Source organism: Tarenaya hassleriana, unplaced genomic scaffold (assembly GCF_000463585.1).
Source record: "Tarenaya hassleriana unplaced genomic scaffold, ASM46358v1 Cleome13, whole genome shotgun sequence".
NCBI classification, from domain to species: Eukaryota; Viridiplantae; Streptophyta; class Magnoliopsida; order Brassicales; family Cleomaceae; genus Tarenaya; species Tarenaya hassleriana.
Window position 1 is genome coordinate 3,280,155 of NW_010963495.1, and position 17,334 is coordinate 3,297,488.

At 41.3% G+C, this 17,334-nt stretch overlaps 5 protein-coding genes and 1 pseudogene across 6 annotated transcripts; 2 read left to right on the plus strand and 4 right to left on the minus strand.

The window, feature by feature from the left end:
* Nucleotides 1-2,127: 2,127 nt before the first annotated feature.
* On the minus strand, nucleotides 2,128-3,428 carry LOC104807875. The gene is made up of 2 exons (XM_010533303.1): nucleotides 2,998-3,428; nucleotides 2,128-2,884 (listed from the first exon to the last, which is right to left on the minus strand). Exons 1-2 carry the CDS (start codon nucleotides 3,426-3,428, stop codon nucleotides 2,128-2,130), a joined length of 1,188 nt encoding a protein of 395 aa, XP_010531605.1.
* Nucleotides 3,429-3,936: 508 nt separating this feature from the next.
* LOC104807809 lies at nucleotides 3,937-7,160 on the plus strand (annotated as a pseudogene).
* Nucleotides 7,161-7,448: 288 nt separating this feature from the next.
* Nucleotides 7,449-9,899, minus strand: LOC104807808 (glycerate dehydrogenase HPR, peroxisomal-like). Its single transcript, XM_010533231.1, is given in 13 exon segments — nucleotides 7,449-7,683; nucleotides 7,767-7,811; nucleotides 7,906-7,983; nucleotides 8,058-8,165; nucleotides 8,237-8,311; nucleotides 8,391-8,482; nucleotides 8,576-8,648; nucleotides 8,772-8,853; nucleotides 8,958-8,977; nucleotides 8,980-9,087; nucleotides 9,181-9,321; nucleotides 9,434-9,517; nucleotides 9,587-9,899. Coding segments are annotated over 13 exon segments (1,161 nt in total). The 5' UTR covers nucleotides 9,710-9,899; the 3' UTR covers nucleotides 7,449-7,551.
* Nucleotides 9,900-10,065: 166 nt separating this feature from the next.
* Nucleotides 10,066-11,618, minus strand: LOC104807810 (probable CDP-diacylglycerol--inositol 3-phosphatidyltransferase 2). The gene is made up of 6 exons (XM_010533233.1): nucleotides 11,355-11,618; nucleotides 11,186-11,270; nucleotides 10,988-10,995; nucleotides 10,767-10,879; nucleotides 10,449-10,546; nucleotides 10,066-10,362 (listed from the first exon to the last, which is right to left on the minus strand). Exons 2-6 carry the CDS (start codon nucleotides 11,195-11,197, stop codon nucleotides 10,279-10,281), a joined length of 315 nt encoding a protein of 104 aa, XP_010531535.1. The 5' UTR covers nucleotides 11,198-11,270; nucleotides 11,355-11,618; the 3' UTR covers nucleotides 10,066-10,278.
* Nucleotides 11,619-11,995: 377 nt separating this feature from the next.
* Nucleotides 11,996-13,104, plus strand: LOC104807812 (heavy metal-associated isoprenylated plant protein 26). The gene is made up of 2 exons (XM_010533236.2): nucleotides 11,996-12,251; nucleotides 12,605-13,104. The coding sequence occupies exons 1-2, from the start codon at nucleotides 12,171-12,173 to the stop codon at nucleotides 12,986-12,988; spliced, it is 465 nt and encodes a 154-aa protein (XP_010531538.1). The 5' UTR covers nucleotides 11,996-12,170; the 3' UTR covers nucleotides 12,989-13,104.
* On the minus strand, nucleotides 12,993-15,772 carry LOC104807811 (protein MCM10 homolog). 2 transcript variants are annotated; one of them, XM_010533235.1, is made up of 11 exons: nucleotides 15,612-15,772; nucleotides 14,951-15,134; nucleotides 14,656-14,730; nucleotides 14,317-14,554; nucleotides 14,106-14,230; nucleotides 13,990-14,023; nucleotides 13,848-13,894; nucleotides 13,627-13,752; nucleotides 13,471-13,532; nucleotides 13,356-13,392; nucleotides 12,993-13,272 (listed from the first exon to the last, which is right to left on the minus strand). In XM_010533235.1, exons 1-11 carry the CDS (start codon nucleotides 15,700-15,702, stop codon nucleotides 13,152-13,154), a joined length of 1,140 nt encoding a protein of 379 aa, XP_010531537.1. In that variant the 5' UTR covers nucleotides 15,703-15,772; the 3' UTR covers nucleotides 12,993-13,151. The 2 variants fall into 2 exon arrangements, with proteins under 2 accessions (XP_010531537.1, XP_010531536.1); XM_010533234.1 differs by having other exon boundaries at nucleotides 13,471-13,535.
* Between the last annotated feature and the right edge of the window lie 1,562 nt (nucleotides 15,773-17,334).

Here is a 17,334-nt window from a genome sequence, read left to right on the forward strand (position 1 = left end):
AAAAGAAGAAGAAGAAGAAGAAGAAGAAGAAGAAGAAGAAGAAGAAGAAGAAGAAGAAGAAGAAGAAGAAGAAGAAGAAGAAGAAGAAGCTGATCAAGGCGATCGTCAAGATTTAACTTCTCAAGTCTCGCATTTGGCAGAAAACATAGCCAGACTGCGATCTATAGTCATCCGGGTCTGACTGAAAACTAGCATCGATGTAATCTCTTACAGCAAGCTCGCCTTCCGACCCACCGTATACCAAGAACACATCCTTAGTCCTTCTCAAGTACTTCAGGATGTTCTTGACGGCGATCCAGTGCGACTCACCAAGAGGCTGCAACAGAAGAGGTCGAGGAAATGGGAGAAGAGGCTGTTGCTGAAGGGGAGAAAGATGTTGCAACAGAAGAGGGTTTAGAGGCTGAGAGACTGGGAGAAGAGGCTGCAGCAGAAGAGGGTTTAGAGGCTGAGAGAGTGGGAGAAGAGACTGAAACAGATGATGATGGAGGGGAGGCCGAGGAAGAAGGTGCAGAGATTGTGAGGCCGAACAAACCAACTGACAGGTTATTACGAGTCAGAAAAACATCATCCAAAACAACGAGTCCATGGGCGGATACAATGAAGTCTATCAATTCGAAGGGTGGAATCATTAGATCGCGAGGAAGGGGAAGAATAGATAGAGGTAGATGTCGTGGTAGATTTGGATTAAGACGTATCCATGGGCGGATACAATGAAGTCTATCAATTTTATGAACTCAGTTTTCTGCGATTATGTCCTTGGTACCTAGACTCTTGAACTCTGTTTCGTAGACTTTTGAACTCAGTTTGTGGTTTGTATGTTTGTGTTATACTTGTGGATTATGGTCTTTTATGTTTGTGAGTATTTTGTGGATTATGGTTGTTTGTACACAACAAATTTATTGCCTGTGAATTGTGACAGGTTTGGATTTATAAAAAACTAAGTAAACCCTTGTTAAAAACAATCTGCAAGAAGTCGTAAGTTAGGGCTATAGAAGTCGCAACAAACAAGTAATGTCAAAAAATATTATGTAAATTTTATAATCGTATAAACCATACACAAAAAAAAATTGAGTAGTTTGTGGATTATGGTTGTTTGTACACAACAGATTTATTGCTTGTGAATTGTGATAGGTTTGGATTTGTAAAAAACTAAGTAAACCCTTGTTAAAAACAATATGCAAGAAGTCGTAAGTTAGGGCTATAGAAGTCGCAACAAACAAGTAATGTCAAAAAATATTATGTAAATTTTATAATCGTATAAACCATAGACAAAAAAAATTCATCAGATCAGAAAACTTTCTGCGATGTGGTCCCCACCTCAGAAAAAAGTCAACATTTCAGCACAGTGGACCCCACAGATGGAAAAAACATCGAGTAACACAATTCTGACAAAGTGGACCCATGAAATTTTTAAACATTCGAAAAACCTTTTATTTAAGACTTAGTTGCATCCAATTTACTACTAATATATGACTCTATTACCACGTTGTTACGACTTCAGTTGGTCGTAAGTTTGAAAAAATAGTTTATTTGTCTAAAATTCGTCGAGGGATGAATGAGAAATATAAAAGTACGTGTAAAAACATCATTAAATTGCACCCATTTAATATTTTAAGAACTTTTGAAATTTTGTACAAATATAATATGAAAGCAAACCTATGTAGATATGAATGTGTAACTCTTACTTTGGAGAGAAAGTAATGAAATTTTCAAATTGTCATAAAATATGACCCCATAATGTCATGTGACCCCATAATGTCATGTTTTATCCTTAATTAGGATGTAATTATCACTACATGGATGTAATTATCACTACATTAACGAAATTCGTAATAATTTATGCAATTTTACCCACTTTCAAAAAGTATGTAACAATCGCAACAGAGTTACAAACAAGTCGCAATTATCTGGTTTTGGTTTATAATAGGACAAAATCTAACGACCACATTGTCTACTTTTTGACTTTTTTTGTGGCCCCCCGAAGACAGATTTTCACGGTTTTTAAAGAGTTTTCCATTGACTTTTCCCTCTTGCCAAACATACATATTACAAAAAGTGGCAATATAGTAGCGACAAAATAGTTCCAAAAAAGTCGTCCAGTTAAAAGATGAAATATATAAACATGGTTTACATTTCATCCCGTAACTGCACCCGGACTTCGTAGGCTTTAGTCTTCATCCTCTTTGAATGTGCTTCATTCTCCTCCTCCGAATCACCTACCTTCAATCTCGATTTTCTCTTCTTTATTCGTTTTTCCCCCGCACTCTTTATACGATTCGTCATCGGGCGTCCAACACGTCGGTCTCTTATAGCAGGAGGATCGACTTTCAACTCCGCTATATGATCAGGAATTTCCCAATGAGAAATATCAGAAACTGGGTACACACTATCAACATATGCCAATTCCCATGTGGCCCTCGTATAGTACGATGAACAATACTCAAGTAACTTTTCTTTGTCACCGTGCTCATGCAAAGCTTTTATCGCATGAGAACAAGGATATTTATCAACATCCCACACTTTGCAATCGCAACACTTCTTTCCAAGATCAACGAAATACGTTTTCCCATTGTCCTCCGTCACTTCGTATTCTTTCCAATTGCGGTTTATCTCTCGTATACTAAACGCTTTGGACGTTCTATACCACCTATGTAACTCCTTATGAACTTCAGGCGTCAATTCCTGTGTACTTGAAAATGCACAGGCCCTGTGTTTACACCACCATTCAATTGTTTTGTCCACTATCACATCAAGCAAACCAAGCAAAGGTAATGTCCTCGCCTTCTTCAACACGGAATTAATCGATTCCGCGCCATTGGTTGTCAATAGGTTATATCTTTCACCAGGGAAGTAACACCTTGCCCATTTAACAGGTTCAACACTCCTGTTCAAATATTCAGCAACCTTCGGAAACATGTACAAAGAAAATTTCATAAACTCACTCAACCTATGAAACAGTTGTACTATAGTCGCAAATCAGTATTTATGTAGTCTAACCTTTCGCAGAAATCTTCCCACAGTTCTAAAAACTCTTTCTCGGTATAACACTCTGCACACTTGTAGAACATCCCAGCAACACTTTCTCCGTTTTTGTTTTTTTTCCCCTGTACTCCTTTGTTGACTAACGTCTTGATATTTTGTGAAATGTAATATGCACAAAATGCATGTTTAGCTCTCCTATACACATCACGAATAGCATTTGCGATGCTTTGATGTCGATCCGAAATCAAAACCATATCATCGCTATCAGGAATCACTCCTGCCAATTTCCTCATAAACCAATTCCAAGAAGCATCATTTTCTGTATCAACTATGCCCCAAGCTAGTGGATATAAATGTCGGTTACCGTCTTGAGCTGTTGCGACAATCAAGAAGCCTTTATATGACGTTTTTAGAGATGTTGCGTCTATGGCAATCACTTTACGCATTGCACATCACTCTTTGATGCAAGCACCCAAAGCAAGAAATGCATACTTAAAAGTTTGTCCATCTTCTTCAAATTGTATCTCTGTTATCGTACCCTCGTTTTTTTCCTTCAACATATGGAAATAACTCGGAAGCCTATTATAGTTTTCCACCGGATTCCCCCAAACAGCATTTTGAGCTTGTCTTCTTCCTCTCCATGTTGTTTTCCCTTCTCTCTCTTGTGGTTGTAACAACGGTGTACATGTATGGACATTCACGTGCTTCATCACTCTAAAACACTCAGTTTTCTTTTTAACCACTGCTCGAACTTTCCACATACAACCTTGTCTTCGGAATCGATATCTTGCTTCCCATATCTGTGATTCGGACTTGTATACATAATATTCAAAACATGCATCATGTGAAGCTTTCATTACCTTCATCTTTAGCTCTTTCTTACTGTCAAATTCCTTTCCTACCGTAAAACCCATTCTGTCTTCAAACGAGAAACATTCGGTTCCACTTACACGTCTTCCACCATCATCTGCAAACTGCAGTACCTAACTCTATTGCAACTTCAGTACCTAACTGTATTGTAACTGCATTCCCTAACTCCGTTGCAACTTCAGTAGCTACCTCTGTCGTGTTTTCAACTCTAGCATTGTCGGTCGTAACAACCACTTCATTCTCGTGTCGTATACGATCATGCAAAGTCTCTTGCTCAACCACATCATAATCAACACCCATTTCCACATCATTGTGTTCTCTTTCTTCCTCATCTTGTTCTCCTACCACAAAATCCACAACTAAACCATTACCATCAACAATCTCTTTTCCTTTTTCTCCATTTACATCAACCGCTAACTCAACTTCACAAACACACGTTTCTAGCTCAACTCCATCATCATCCTTTCGCTCTACGTATAACCATCCTCGCCGTCCATTAATTTTGCTAAATAGGAAAGATTTCACTCCCATGTCATCGACTATATATTCCGGACGGTTTCCATCCATTACAATTGGAACAAAACTCAGTTTCGTCTTTCCTAAATCAACGGTTAGCTGGGCACAGACAGTTCCGACAAGTTCCTCGTGTGTTACTTCGCTTGCTTTGTTAAAAATGCATATTGTCTTCGAACAATCATCACTTCCCTTCCATTCAAACAATCCATCATCATTTTTTCCCCAAAAACCACCATACCGAATACAAATACATGTATAACAATCTTCAAAACCATCCATAATCCTGTCAAATGAACCGAAATTTGTCATTCTCATCAACAACCCAAAAATTTCAGACATTTAAATGAAACCCTAGAACAGAATTTAAGGCACAATAATAAACTAAAATGTTTGGGTTTTATTCCCATTATACCTGTATAGGAGATTAGTTTCGAAAGCACAAAAAAAAACTGATCATAAGCTTGATTTAAAGCTCCGACAGAGCTTCAATGGCGGACAGAAATGCGCACGATCGGGATGATCACAGGGAGAGAGATGAGAGAGAAGCACATTTAATTTGTCTGAATATTTAATATTCACACGTTTTTAATATCAGATTTTCAAGCGAAAACACGTTTCATTTCTTTTTCAATCAAAACGAATCGTTTCATTAAATGGGTATTTAGGTCTTTTGTCATAAAAAGTAGGGTACAAACTGTAATGTTTTTTCAAGCATTTTTTGGTTGTGTACAGAAGAAATTCTTGTGACATATCTGGGCTATTTGAGTAATAATCCCCGACGGAGACGATCATCTTCCCCGGGGAGACGGGGGTACTCGTCGAAGAGAGATGTTGGAGCTCAGCCCATTGATAAACATCTTGCCTACTCACTGGCCCAATTGAAAGCCCATTCCACAATAATTAATAAAAAATATCTTTTCTATTATTTGCTCGAAAATCAATCCATATATCATGTTTAACAAAGAAGGGTAGCCGCCACTGACCGTGACCAAGTCAATTTTGTTGCCACTACCCTTTGATTTTGGACCTAACCATATTGAAATCTCAATAATAATTTATTATTGGTCAGAGACGTATTCTGCCCCGCAGTGTGCATTTTATATACATATCAACGCGCAAAATACATGTATATATGAAAGGAGAGGCGAGAACGTATCCTCTCGTCTCATCTCATCTTTGCCGGCTCCCTCCAAAACTAACATTGAAATAATAATCCCTTTTGTTTTCACAGTACACTCGAAATGGATTTCTTCGGATCAAGCAAGGGAAAGACAAGAGGTACAAAACATGGTTGGAACTTTGTGCAGAGAGGGTACGATGAATCTAACTGTATCATGTTGGCAAATGGCAGGACTATTCGGGAAGAAGAGTGCCAGCAAGAGCCCTTCACATGGGTTGGGTGGAAGTAGGTCTCCTCCTCCCTACTATTTATCCGACAAAAGGGCTGAATCAGAGTACGCATTCCCGGCCGCCAGCCGCAAGCCACCGGCCTCCGAACGCCTCCCCAACTCTCATCACATACCTCCCGTCTATGGCTACTACTCGGTACACTTTTCAATCCATCTTATATATGTTCATCCCCTACCTGCTGTCATAATAATTGATCCTCTTCTTACGCAGCCTGATCGGCGTGGTAAGGAAAACGTTGAAGTGGAGGCCAATGTAATGCCGCGCAACAGTGCGCCTCCCAGTCCAGTTCATCCCTACTTCTCCTCCAGCGACGACGACCAATCCGCTTACCTTTATCCGGAAATCTCTTCTGCCCTAAACTCTGCAAGCAGCACGGTATGCACACATCAACCAACACTTTCTTGGAAAACCATGACCATGAGTGCCTGATAATGTAACATTTGCAGCCGGTTCACTACCAGTCTCATATCGCCCTGGAAACCTACGACGTCCGCGACAAGCAGTTCGAGCCACCGGAGCTTCCGGACGACTCCCAGAGCTTCTCTCTCTACGAAATCGCCAAAATGCGCGGTCTCAAGAACTATGATCCCCCCAAGGAAGACATCCAGTCCGTGATCTCCGAGTCCTACGTCTCCGTCGCAAATTACAGAGTGAGATCGAGCGTGTCCGCCACGCTCCGCTCGATCCTTGACAAGTACGGTGACATCGCCGCGGCCTCCAAGCTCCAATCGACCTGCACTAGGTCTTACTACCTGGAGTCGCTGGCCGCGACTGTGCTGGAGCTGAAAACGACGTCGTTGGGGGAGCTAACCACAACGCGCGTGTCGGAGATCGCAGCGGTGGTGAAGGACATGGAGTCCGTCAGAATCGACGTCTCTTGGCTCAAGATCTCCGTGGAGGAGCTGACGGAGGCGGTGGAGTGCTTCGGGCAGCACGAGACGGCGAAGACGGAGAAAGAGGCATGCGACAGGGATCTGACGGCTGGGTGGAGGGAGATGCCGGGAAAAGGTGACGGCTACTGCGGCGCGGCTCGGACAGCTGGAGATGAAGGGTCGGAGATTGAACAAGAATCTTGACTTGTGCCGGACCAAGGTTGACAAGTTCGACGGTGAGGCTGTCTTGGTCGGCGTTTAGCAGACGAAGGGTTGGAGATTTCATATTCAAAAGGGGAAAACACACGCACAAAAGTTTCAAGAGTTGTAGCCCGCCGCCAATTGTGAGTTGTCGCCTCCCAAGAAGAAGCAGAATTAATTTAACGGGGTTGGATGTGTTAATTGTTATTGTCATGGGAGAAGCAGAGAGGAAGCATCTGAGTGTGTTCTTTCCAGTTCCACTTCCGTTACTCAAATGCACGTGTTTCTACTTTTGGGGTTCTGTTCAATTAGTCAGCTCAGCTGGGTTTGATCTTCCCCGAGGTTTCTGTCCCTTCACGCATGTGTCCTGTCCTGTGCTTAGCTCCATTGTTTAGAATTTTCAATTGCTTTCATAGGATCTGGGGAGAAGAATAAACCAGCCACAGTCGATGGACCTTTCCGCACAGTTTGCCGAATCCTTCCAACCCCCAACCACCAGAAAATAACTTCGAACTCCTCTGGCAGCCGGTTCATAGCAAACTCCAAGAAGGAAACTTGGGGCCTCTTCTTTTTGTTTTGTGATATGGTAGCATCCGGTCATGCGAGCATCTGATCTTACGTTAAACAAACAAAGAAACTGTATAAAGTGACATGTGGAAAGTAAAAAACTCAAGCATCCCGCGTGCTTTTTCATCAGAGCTTAGCAACTGGAAAGTCCCAAGGCTTTAGAGTTAACAATGCTGGGGCAGGCTGGAGGAGGCGCGTCGTTTTCGTTCAAGAAGGGATCCGCTCTGTTCGGATCTCCCCATATCGGATACCCTTTTATCCCTCCCTGTTTTCATTTTCCGATTTTAGTTACCTAAACAAACATCTGTATAAATTCCACAACAAATATGGGACTTTGAATGGCATTACCAGGACGTTGAGAGCAGCCAGCGTAGCCATTCCTTCGCGTGTCCACTGTCTCCAATACACACACCAATCCAAAAAAACCGTTTTTTTAGCCTTTTTTTGGAAGAGACATTCCATTTGTCAGTGTTGGAAAAAATGTGACCTTTGATGCAGAAGCAATGTGAGGAACGACGATGGCGTTCTTCATGTCAGCCAGCCCTGGTTTCATGAATGGCTCTTCCTGTAACCACATACCTCTACTTTTACTTACCCCCCCTAATCATTTCGGTTCAGTTTTATCCAAGCATACATTACCTCGAACACGTCAAGACCAACTCGGAACATTGAGTTTTGTTTAAGGTGTTCAACAAGAGCTGCTTCATCGATCACAGGCCCTCTGCTGCAGTTCACAAGGATTGCTTCCTATGGACCATAACCAAACTCCTTAGAAAAATGAAAATAACTTTTTGTTTGAGATGAAAACACCAAATCACCTTTTTCATCAAGGCAAGCCTCTCCTTGTTGACAAGATGGTATGTGGTTTTGTCCAGCACTGGGTGCAGGCTTATCTGCTCCATACAATCATACTAAGCACTTCCAAACAAAATCAAACGAAAACAACAACGAGAGGCACCGCCATTCACATACCACATCAGCTTCCTGCAGGACCTCCTCCATGGATGATGCTCGTTTCCATGTCACTGCTTGTTCCCCGTTTGCTTTCAAGAATTCTCCGTACGCTGCATGCGAAATTGAAATCAGCTCCATCTATTTCTCTTTTAAAATACATGTATTCATTCAAAAAACTGCACAGGTATATATAGAAACTTTACCGGTCACAAACTTCTCTAGACGAGTGGCTTGGTAGAGATCGTAGTAAATCAAATTCATTTTGAACCCTTCGACCTGATTTCAAGCACAAGATAAAACCAGACTCCAAATGACCAGTCCCAGAATTTCAAACCCGAATACTTCCAACGGTAAATCCAAAGGCAGAAAACAGAAGACTTAGCATTATGAAAGGTGTACCATCATTCTGGCATAAGCAGATCCGATACGGCCAGCTCCAATCACTCCAACAGTCTGTCCTTTAAGCAAGTTCCCCACGAACCTGCCAACCAAGCAATGAGAACATAAAAACTAAAATCACATGAGATACAACTGAAAGGAAAAGAGAAATAGACAATATTTCCCATGCAGAGACAGTAATCTTACAGATGGGGGAGCCATCCATCGTTCCATCGTATAACCCGGCCCTCATGAACTCATCAGCTTCCACTATTCTTCTTGCGGCGGCCAGAGAGAGCGAAGCCGCAAGCTCGGCCGTGGTTTCTGTCAGCACCCCCTTTGTGACAGCAAAGCAAGATTCATATAAACGAACCGATCCACTTACAAACCAAAGAAGCGACTTAGCCATTAAAGGTGAGATTTTTATTACCGGAGTGTTACCGACAGCGATTCCGTACTTGTTGGCAGCATCTACGTCGACGTTGTTATAACCGACGGCCATATTACTGAAAGCCTTCCCTCCAGCTCCGCTCAGAGCGGCAAACAGAGTCTCCCCCCAATCTTCCGTTAACTGAGAAAGGAGAACAATGCAAAGACACCAAAATTTACATTTTGGTCTCTTGATTAGTGTTATGAAACGAATACAATATTCCTCCTTGACTCAACTCAACAGAGTTCAATACCTGTCCGATGACACCATCACACTTGTTTCCGATCAGGGACACGATATCCTCAACGGACAAGATCGTCTTCTTTTGATGGCATATCTGCGTGGAATGGAAAACTGTGGGTGACCACTGTATTTCATCTCCAAGAGAAACATCAAATAAAATCACCTCGAGGCGACAGTCTTGCTCGATCAAGAGATTGATCCAGCGAGTGCCCGGCATGGGTTTCGTGCTGATGACTCTGTACTTGCCATTGGGGTTGTACACTTCGATGGCCATCGGTTTCGCCATTGCAGGGCTTTGTTACTTTGACAGAACAAGAAGCAATGGTCAGAAGCAGAGCCTTCTTTAAATCCCAGTTTTGGGGCAGTTATACGTTGTGCTTGGGTGCACCGCAACACCAGCAGGAATCTGTGGTCGGAAGATCCGACGGTCAGTTTTGCGTGATGCGAGAGACAGTGTTTGAGGTTTGAGGATAGTGAATATGCGGTTGATTGGGTGGTCATGGGTGACAAGTGCTTGGAGTTTTGTTCCCCCCGAGTTTGAACCATACGTTTCCAAACGAGATAACGCTGACGTGGCATTTGGCCATGGAGCCATGTGGTAAAGCCTCTATCTCTCGCCACAATCATTCTTGCAAGAGGATGGAATGCGACATGCCTAAGTTGTAAATCAGTTCAGGCTTACAAACCAAATTATACCAACACTACCAGATGAAAGAAGAGACTACCAATAACTCCATCGTCAAAGGAAACAAAAGGCAAGGTTTATCTATACACCCAGGACAGGTCAAAAGGAGACCCGGCCGTATATGTACTCAAGCACAACGTAGGCGTTGCACACAAAAAAACTTTCAGGGTTCAGACAAGTGAGCTTGTTAATATCAGGGCTTCTGCTTCTTCTCGATACCATGAATAACCGCAAATGTCCGCAGCTGTTTTCATCTGAAACCCGCCATAGCAAAACCTCAGATACACTATGCAGCCTTCTATATCTGGAACAACTGGTGGATTGACACTAGTTAACCTACCCGAATGACATTGACGTCTGCTTGATTGCCCAACCGAACAAGCTCAAAGCCAGAAGAACAGAGAGTGGCGAAATCTGGATCAGTGAAGTAACTAAGACCTGAATGAACGTGCAATTTAGAGCCCGAGATGAAAGTCACACATATGGTCAATCAGTGGACAATCCCTAAAGAAAAAGGAGATCATCAGGTTTTCGGTTTGGTTCTTTGATATGAGAAGAAGGATTACATGAAGAACCTGCACAGTGCAAGAAGATTGAGTGAAGACATTTCTAACGATTACATGGACGAGTTAGCTCAGGACAACTGGAATTACCTTACAAGAGATGCAACAATAACCCATAAAACAACCGATTCTCCCATAGTAGAGTTTAAAAAGCCAGCTCGTGCTGTCTTTGACGTCCTTACGACTGGTCTTCCCTGACAGAAATGTCCTGAGCATAGAGTACAAAATTTTACGTACCAAAGTACAACAATCTTGAGAAGTTTAAAGAAGCGTTTAGCGCATGATAAGAGAGAATATTAACCATGAAAACAAGCACCTGTACATCTGCAGACAGCAATGAGAGGAAAGCCAAGCTAGGCGTGTTTAATAGACCTGTAAACCTGGGAGAGAACCACAAGTAGACAGGCTGTGCTAACTCTGTAAACATCTTAACCAATACGATTGTGGAGAAGACACTGCCTCTAAGCTAGCAAAAGATGCTATTTTGAAGATGATCAGATCACAGAACTCTCACCTGAAGAAACATAGCAGCGAGAAAAGCGTCTTGTCCGAAAAGCACATGGAAAAGGCAACACAGTTCGAGAGAACTCTCATGCACCCTGCAATTTGCATGTAGCAATAACATCAAATCTTTTGGTAAAAAACGATTACCAACAAAAAACAACAATCACACCAAAACCCACCAACGATATTGGGAATGTGAAGGTAGAGAGACAACTTCGCTGGTCTCGGTTTCGCCTTAGCATCAGAGACTTCACCGGAGAAAGGGGAAAAGATCACTCAATCGAAGAAACTAGTACACGGGATGAAGAGCAGAGAAATCGAGACTAATCAATTCCTGGAACTAATCAGAGTTGGAGGGAGACCGCAGTTACTAGATCTAGAAGAAAAAAAAAAACAAATCGGATCGGATTCGCGTCAGTGGAAGAAAGATTATAGGAAACGTTTTAAACTAACAATGAGCTTAAAAAATTAAAAAAGAAAGTCGGAGATATGCAAAATTGGAATAGCCCAAGAGAAGTAGAAGTTGGGCCTCCCAGGCCCAACCATATATCTGTCAAGATCCTATCGATATCGACAGTCCGACATAGTCTATGTCGGTGTGACTTTTGTGAGCCATTTATCCGCTAACTCGGTTTCCCAGACAATTGTATTTTTTTCATCATAATAATAATAAAGAAGAAAAAGGAAGACGCTTGTCCCAAGATCTCTGTCCTGTTTATTTATTTATGCAAAAAATATTTAGGAAGACAAAGGATTATTTTTTTTTAAACATAAACAAGTAAAATCGGGTTTAAGTGGAGATAGAGAGAGAGGAAAAGCTATCGGAAAGGAAGAAAAAAAAAAGAAAGGAGGCCACAAAATAAAAGAGATGGGACCGGAAGGGTGAGACCTGTCATTCATTCCACTGGGAAGGAGCAAACAGAGAGAGAGAGAGAGAGAGAGAGAGAGCATTAGGTGTCGTGAAGATCAGAGAGGCTGTTGCAGGAAAGAAAGAGATGGGCGTTCTCGATCATCTTTCCGATGTGTTTGATTGCTCTCATGGAAGCTCCAAGATGAAGAAGCGCAAGCAGTTACAGGTAACCCCTGCAATTGATTTTCTCACTCTGAGTGGTTTATATGGAAAGATATTCATGAACCGAGTGACTGACGACGCTCCCTGTCCATAGTATGTTTCCTTTCCAGTTTATCATTTAGGTCCAAAAAAAGCTACTAACTATCAACCAAAAAAAAAAACTTTTGTTAAGAGTGAAGACCAAGGAATGGGAACCCCGACAAGTAGCGTTTGAATCGGTTGCAGCCATAATGTGTAGATCCGTAGTAGCCACTGTCGGAAATTTAAAAATCCTAATCATCGTGATTTACGGGGAGATCACGTGCAACGGCCCACTAATTAGTATCGGATTTCATTTTGGTCGGCAACTAATAATAGACTGTGGAGATCAAAGTGAAGATAGACTGCGAAGGGTGCGAGAGGAAGGTGAGGAGGTCGGTGGAGGGAATGAAGGGGGTGTCGTCCGTGACGGTGGAGCCTAAAGCCAACAAGGTGACGGTCGTAGGCTACGTCGACCCCAACAAGGTGGTGGCTCGAATGGCCCACCGCACCGGCAAGAAGGTGGAGCTCTGGCCGTACGTCCCGTATGACGTGGTGGCCCATCCTTACGCGCCAGGCATATACGACAAGAAGGCGCCAGCTGGGTACGTGAGGAGGGGCGATGACCCAGGAGTGTCGCAGCTAGCCCGTGCCAGCTCCACTGAGGTCCGTTACACCACCGCCTTCAGCGACGAGAATCCCACCGCCTGCCTCGTCATGTGATGTGTGTGTTAGGCTTTGTCTGATAATCGAGTTTTGTGTATTGGTAAAGACTGTTGTGTGCTTGTACTTGTAGTAGCCCTTCTTGCACTCACTCTATTTAACGAGTTTCAAATTAATTTTACAAGAAACACAGAGCCATCACTGGTGTTCTGAGGTTGAAGGCTCATCCTTCTTCTTCGTCGGAGCTGCAGATATCTAAGGCTATCATTTTCCCACTACGTTTCTCCGGCGGCGAGTCACTGCCGTCTTCTGCTCTCTTCCTCTTCAGCTCCGGTGATGATTTCCTGGAGAAGAGCCACGACATCTCACTCGGTCACAAGTAACATTTGCATGACCAATGGACCAACCAACAAGCTCAGGCACATACCTCTTCTTCCCTGTCCGCTGATTCGAACCTGATATTCCTGTTAATTCACGCCACATAAAACTCTCAAGACACTATCTCAAGTCATGCGTATGGATTAAGAAAGAAAGAGTCCTACTGGCCATTTCGTTGAGGAAACGTATTCCTTGTGAATGCCCGACGGTTGTCACTTTCTCTGCTCTACTGCAGGCAGTTCCAATGCACAAAAACAACCTGTTTAAGATTACGCAGAGACTATCACCCCCCTAACAAAAAAAACTAGAGGCCTTCAAACCTTAAAGCTTTTTTGAGAGCTTCCACGGTGAGTACTCGTGCAGGCTGATTTCCCTTCTTGTCTGCTACGGGATCAACCGTGTAAACACCTTCTGCCCTTATGCCTCTGAATGCCGTCCTCAAGTTCCTGAATTTAAAAAAGAAAACGTCAGGGGACTCAGGCAAATTTGAGGACAAGTTTCAGCAAATTTTCTAGTGATTCACCAGGCACTGGAGACATACCCTCCTTTCAGTTCTGTTCTCTTAGTAGCAAATGTGTCTGACGCATTCTGTACAAAATCACAGATTAAAACCCATTTTTAGTGAAAGCAGAACTCATTTCAGCTGCACCTGCAAACGAGTTCATGGTATTATCACTACGTACCAGTTTATGAAACTTGCAAAATGCTCCCTGGCGTCTGAAACATTGCAATGTTCTAATTTAATACTTTAATAGCTGTACCATAAACCAAAGCTATATGCAAGGCAAAAGTTAGTTACTTGTTTATCACAGATGTACAATGAATCCCATCTTTCTTCTTTCCATTGCAGACCCCATAATCAGCAGAAGCTCCTATTTTAACGATTTGTCCAGCAGAGCTGACACTCAATGAGAACCCGTGTCCCTGCCACAAACAGGTGGAGAAAGGAATTTTAGTATCTGACAGAATTTCGTAGCCACCATGCCATTTATTGCTGCTGAGATGCTTACCATGTTGTCCTTGCGCACAGAACAGTTGAACAGCCCCAAAACCGTTCCTGCCTTTTCTTTGCAATTCTTCAGATAAGCATCGCCGAACAAGAATAACGAGACAGGTTCTACATTTAAGCAACTGAGCTTCCACACGCAATAAGGCTGCCCTATGGAGCTGGTTTTCGGGAGTCCTTTCTCCGTTAGCACTCCAATTGTTGCCCAACATCCAGAGAGTCTGTCACCCACCAGTAAATTCCTACAAGAACAACCAAGTAAACGGGAAACTGCGCAGTTAAGAATTCTTCTTCTTGAGCTTGGCTCCAAAAGTGTGCATATTTGGGCAGTGAGCCTACTTACTTTATAGTTGGTAATCGAACAAAACGAATTTCTGAAAACCTATCACTAATCTCCGCAGGGCTCAGTAGTTGGTTCCTAAGAGAGATCAAAAAGAAAAGAAAATATTAATAAACTTAGAATATGAAACCTGAAGGACAAATGGTGAAAGAAAAAGAACAATGTTTGCCTCTGAAACCCAGATGGCTCCTCATGAGAGGTATTGGTATTCATATTTCTACGAAATTTTGATTTCCGGGTAATAAGTTGAATCATGAAATGTAGACAAGACTCTTAAAAGAAACAAGATCACCACCACCTTATGCGCAGACCAGAAAACTTCTCAACATCGTTAAGATTGCAGTTCTTCAAGCCCTTTGGTTTGCCGGTCTTGTTGGCAGGTTTAGTCTCCAGACTGAGGCAATCTTGAACAACACTTTTGAAATCAGACAAGTCAACAGGAGCCCTACGCTTAGGAGATTCGTCATCTGTGAGATATCCTCCTACAGAACGTGTGAAAATGAGCAACAAACCAAATAAGATAAATCCATGTAATTCATGGGAATAAAGGGGAAAACTTTAAAAATCCTCGATAGATCAATGTAAGAAAGACGTCACCGCATATGAACTGGGAAAACAAAAATACGAGATGAAGATGAAGAAAAAGCCACAATCAAGCCATTACTATGATTAAAGTGTATGATGAGGTGAAGTCCTGCCAGCTAAACTCGGACGAAGATACGAAGAAAAGGATTAGCATTTGAGGAGAGTCGTAAATCACATGCCGATGTAACCAAGAGCAAAACCCCTTATTGACTCGCAAAATCAAACTCCGAACAAGATGAGAAAATAGGCACCCACATCGATTTTTTATGCATCAATGCAATTAAAAGCATCTGATTCGTAAGCGATTGCACCAAAGACTATCCATTGAAATACAAAAAACCCTAAAGGCAAGCAATTTGTAGAAGAAGGATCACCAAGAGCGGCAGAAGGAGAATCGGGGGGAGTTTCGAGAACCCGATCTTCAAGTGACAGTAGCAAATCGAGTTCGTCTCGGTTGATGTCCATCGTAAATCCCTCTGCAACGAGCAATAGATTCCTCCCGAACCTAAATTTTTATGAACACCCCCAAAAGAAAAGGAAGTTGGTGTTGCCGCCATTAATTTGGAAGATTGCAAAACGACGCCGTTTCAAAAGTGCAATTGCAAAACTACGCTTAAAGCTTTAAATCATACATTTTGATTCATGTGATATCCTCTTTCTAAAAAAAACAACACCACATATACCTTTACAAATATAGATTTTTTATAATACCGTTCAATTATTCATACAATATATTAATATAAAAATAATTTGTTCTATTTCTTTTTCCTCACTCTCTCTCTCTCTCTCGACTCTCCCATGCTCTCTCACCTCTCCTGCTTGTTCTCTCTCGGGTCAATTGCAAAAATACCCTTAAATGATACATTGGATTTTAAGTGATACCCTTCATAAAAAAAAGAAAAAAGACAACATCAAATATAACCTTATAAATGTAGTTTTCCTATAATACTCTTTATTAATTTATATAATATAATAAAATAAAAATAATTTCTTTTATATTTCTCTCTTCTCTCTCCACCTCTCTCTCCCGCTTTCTTCTCTCTCCACCTCTCTCTCCTTTCTTGCGCTCTCTCTCTCCCCCTCCTCTTCTCTCTCTCTTCTCTCTCTTCGGTCTCTCCTCAAATTTCTCTTCTGTATCATAATTTCTTGATTAATTTACTGTTAAATGCAAAATCTAAAAAAATTTCATTCAATAAACAAAAATCTTGCTGATAGATAATTTATCATTTTAAAATATGTTATTCATTTTGGACATTTATAATTTTTGTTGTTTTTGAATTTATATTTGAACTATATGATATGGATGAGTCAAACGGATCAAATCGAGTAAATTCTCCAAACTGGACAAACTCGCAAAGCTCATCAAAATAGTCATACTCATCAATCTGGTCTTACTCTTTAAACTGATCATATTACTCATATTATGTGTTTATTTTATGCAAACATAATGAATACATATGATAAAAAGAATGATAATTATTTATTACGAGTCTTGTCATAAATGGGTAGTGAAAATAATATCCTAGGAATATGAGTAAAATTTTGCATTCCTGTAATGATATAATAAAGATATTGTATTAATACATTCCAAATTTATATTTTGTAATAAAATTTTATGATTTAGTTGAAAGAACGTATATTATAAAAAAAAAGTATTGCTAAATAATGTTTTGAATATTCAATGTGGTGTATATGAGTTATTATAACATATTTAACATGTTTTTATTAATCGTAATTCATCTGAAAAAACAATATCTTTTACCCTAAGACAATGTGTTACACAAACTCTACTAGAACTTTAAAGTTTCATATAAGAGAACATGCATTGTCAAGAAAACAAAAGATGTTAAATTTGGAGATCTAGGATTAGTTTCAATCTATGATACTTGTTCATCGGGGTGATAATCAATATGTTTACAATTTACAATTGTTAAATTTGCGAAATTCGATAAGGTGCGACGGTTTGACTAGTTTGACGGTGCGACGAGGCTGACGGTTTGACGGTGCTGACGGTTTGACGGTGCGACGAGTCTGACGGTGAGACGGTTTGTGCAAAAAAAATATCGATCTAAATAATGTTTTGAATATTCAATGTGG

What these genes read in the sequence shown, in the direction of transcription:
- LOC104807875 (XM_010533303.1), bottom strand. Translation starts at nt 3,428, where the DNA reads ATGCGTAAAGTGATTGCCATAGACGCAACATCTCTAAAAACGTCATAT. An exon ending in TGGGAAGATTTCTGCGAAAG is followed by an intron (nt 2,885 to 2,997) that starts GTTAGACTACAT and finishes ATATTTGAACAG; the next exon opens with GAGTGTTGAACCTGTTAAAT.
- LOC104807810 (XM_010533233.1), bottom strand. An exon ending in GGGTTATTGTTGCATCTCTT is followed by an intron (nt 10,547 to 10,766) that starts GTAAGGTAATTC and finishes ACGTTCATTCAG; the next exon opens with GTCTTAGTTACTTCACTGAT. An exon ending in CAGACGTCAATGTCATTCGG is followed by an intron (nt 10,363 to 10,448) that starts GTAGGTTAACTA and finishes GGCGGGTTTCAG; the next exon opens with ATGAAAACAGCTGCGGACAT.
- LOC104807812 (XM_010533236.2), top strand. Translation starts at nt 12,171, where the DNA reads ATGGGCGTTCTCGATCATCTTTCCGATGTGTTTGATTGCTCTCATGGA. An exon ending in AGAAGCGCAAGCAGTTACAG is followed by an intron (nt 12,252 to 12,604) that starts GTAACCCCTGCA and finishes AACTAATAATAG; the next exon opens with ACTGTGGAGATCAAAGTGAA.
- LOC104807811 (XM_010533234.1), bottom strand. Translation starts at nt 15,702, where the DNA reads ATGGACATCAACCGAGACGAACTCGATTTGCTACTGTCACTTGAAGAT. An exon ending in TTTTCTGGTCTGCGCATAAG is followed by an intron (nt 14,731 to 14,950) that starts GTGGTGGTGATC and finishes GATCTCTCTTAG; the next exon opens with GAACCAACTACTGAGCCCTG. An exon ending in TTTCCTCAACGAAATGGCCA is followed by an intron (nt 13,393 to 13,470) that starts GTAGGACTCTTT and finishes GTGAATTAACAG; the next exon opens with GAATATCAGGTTCGAATCAG.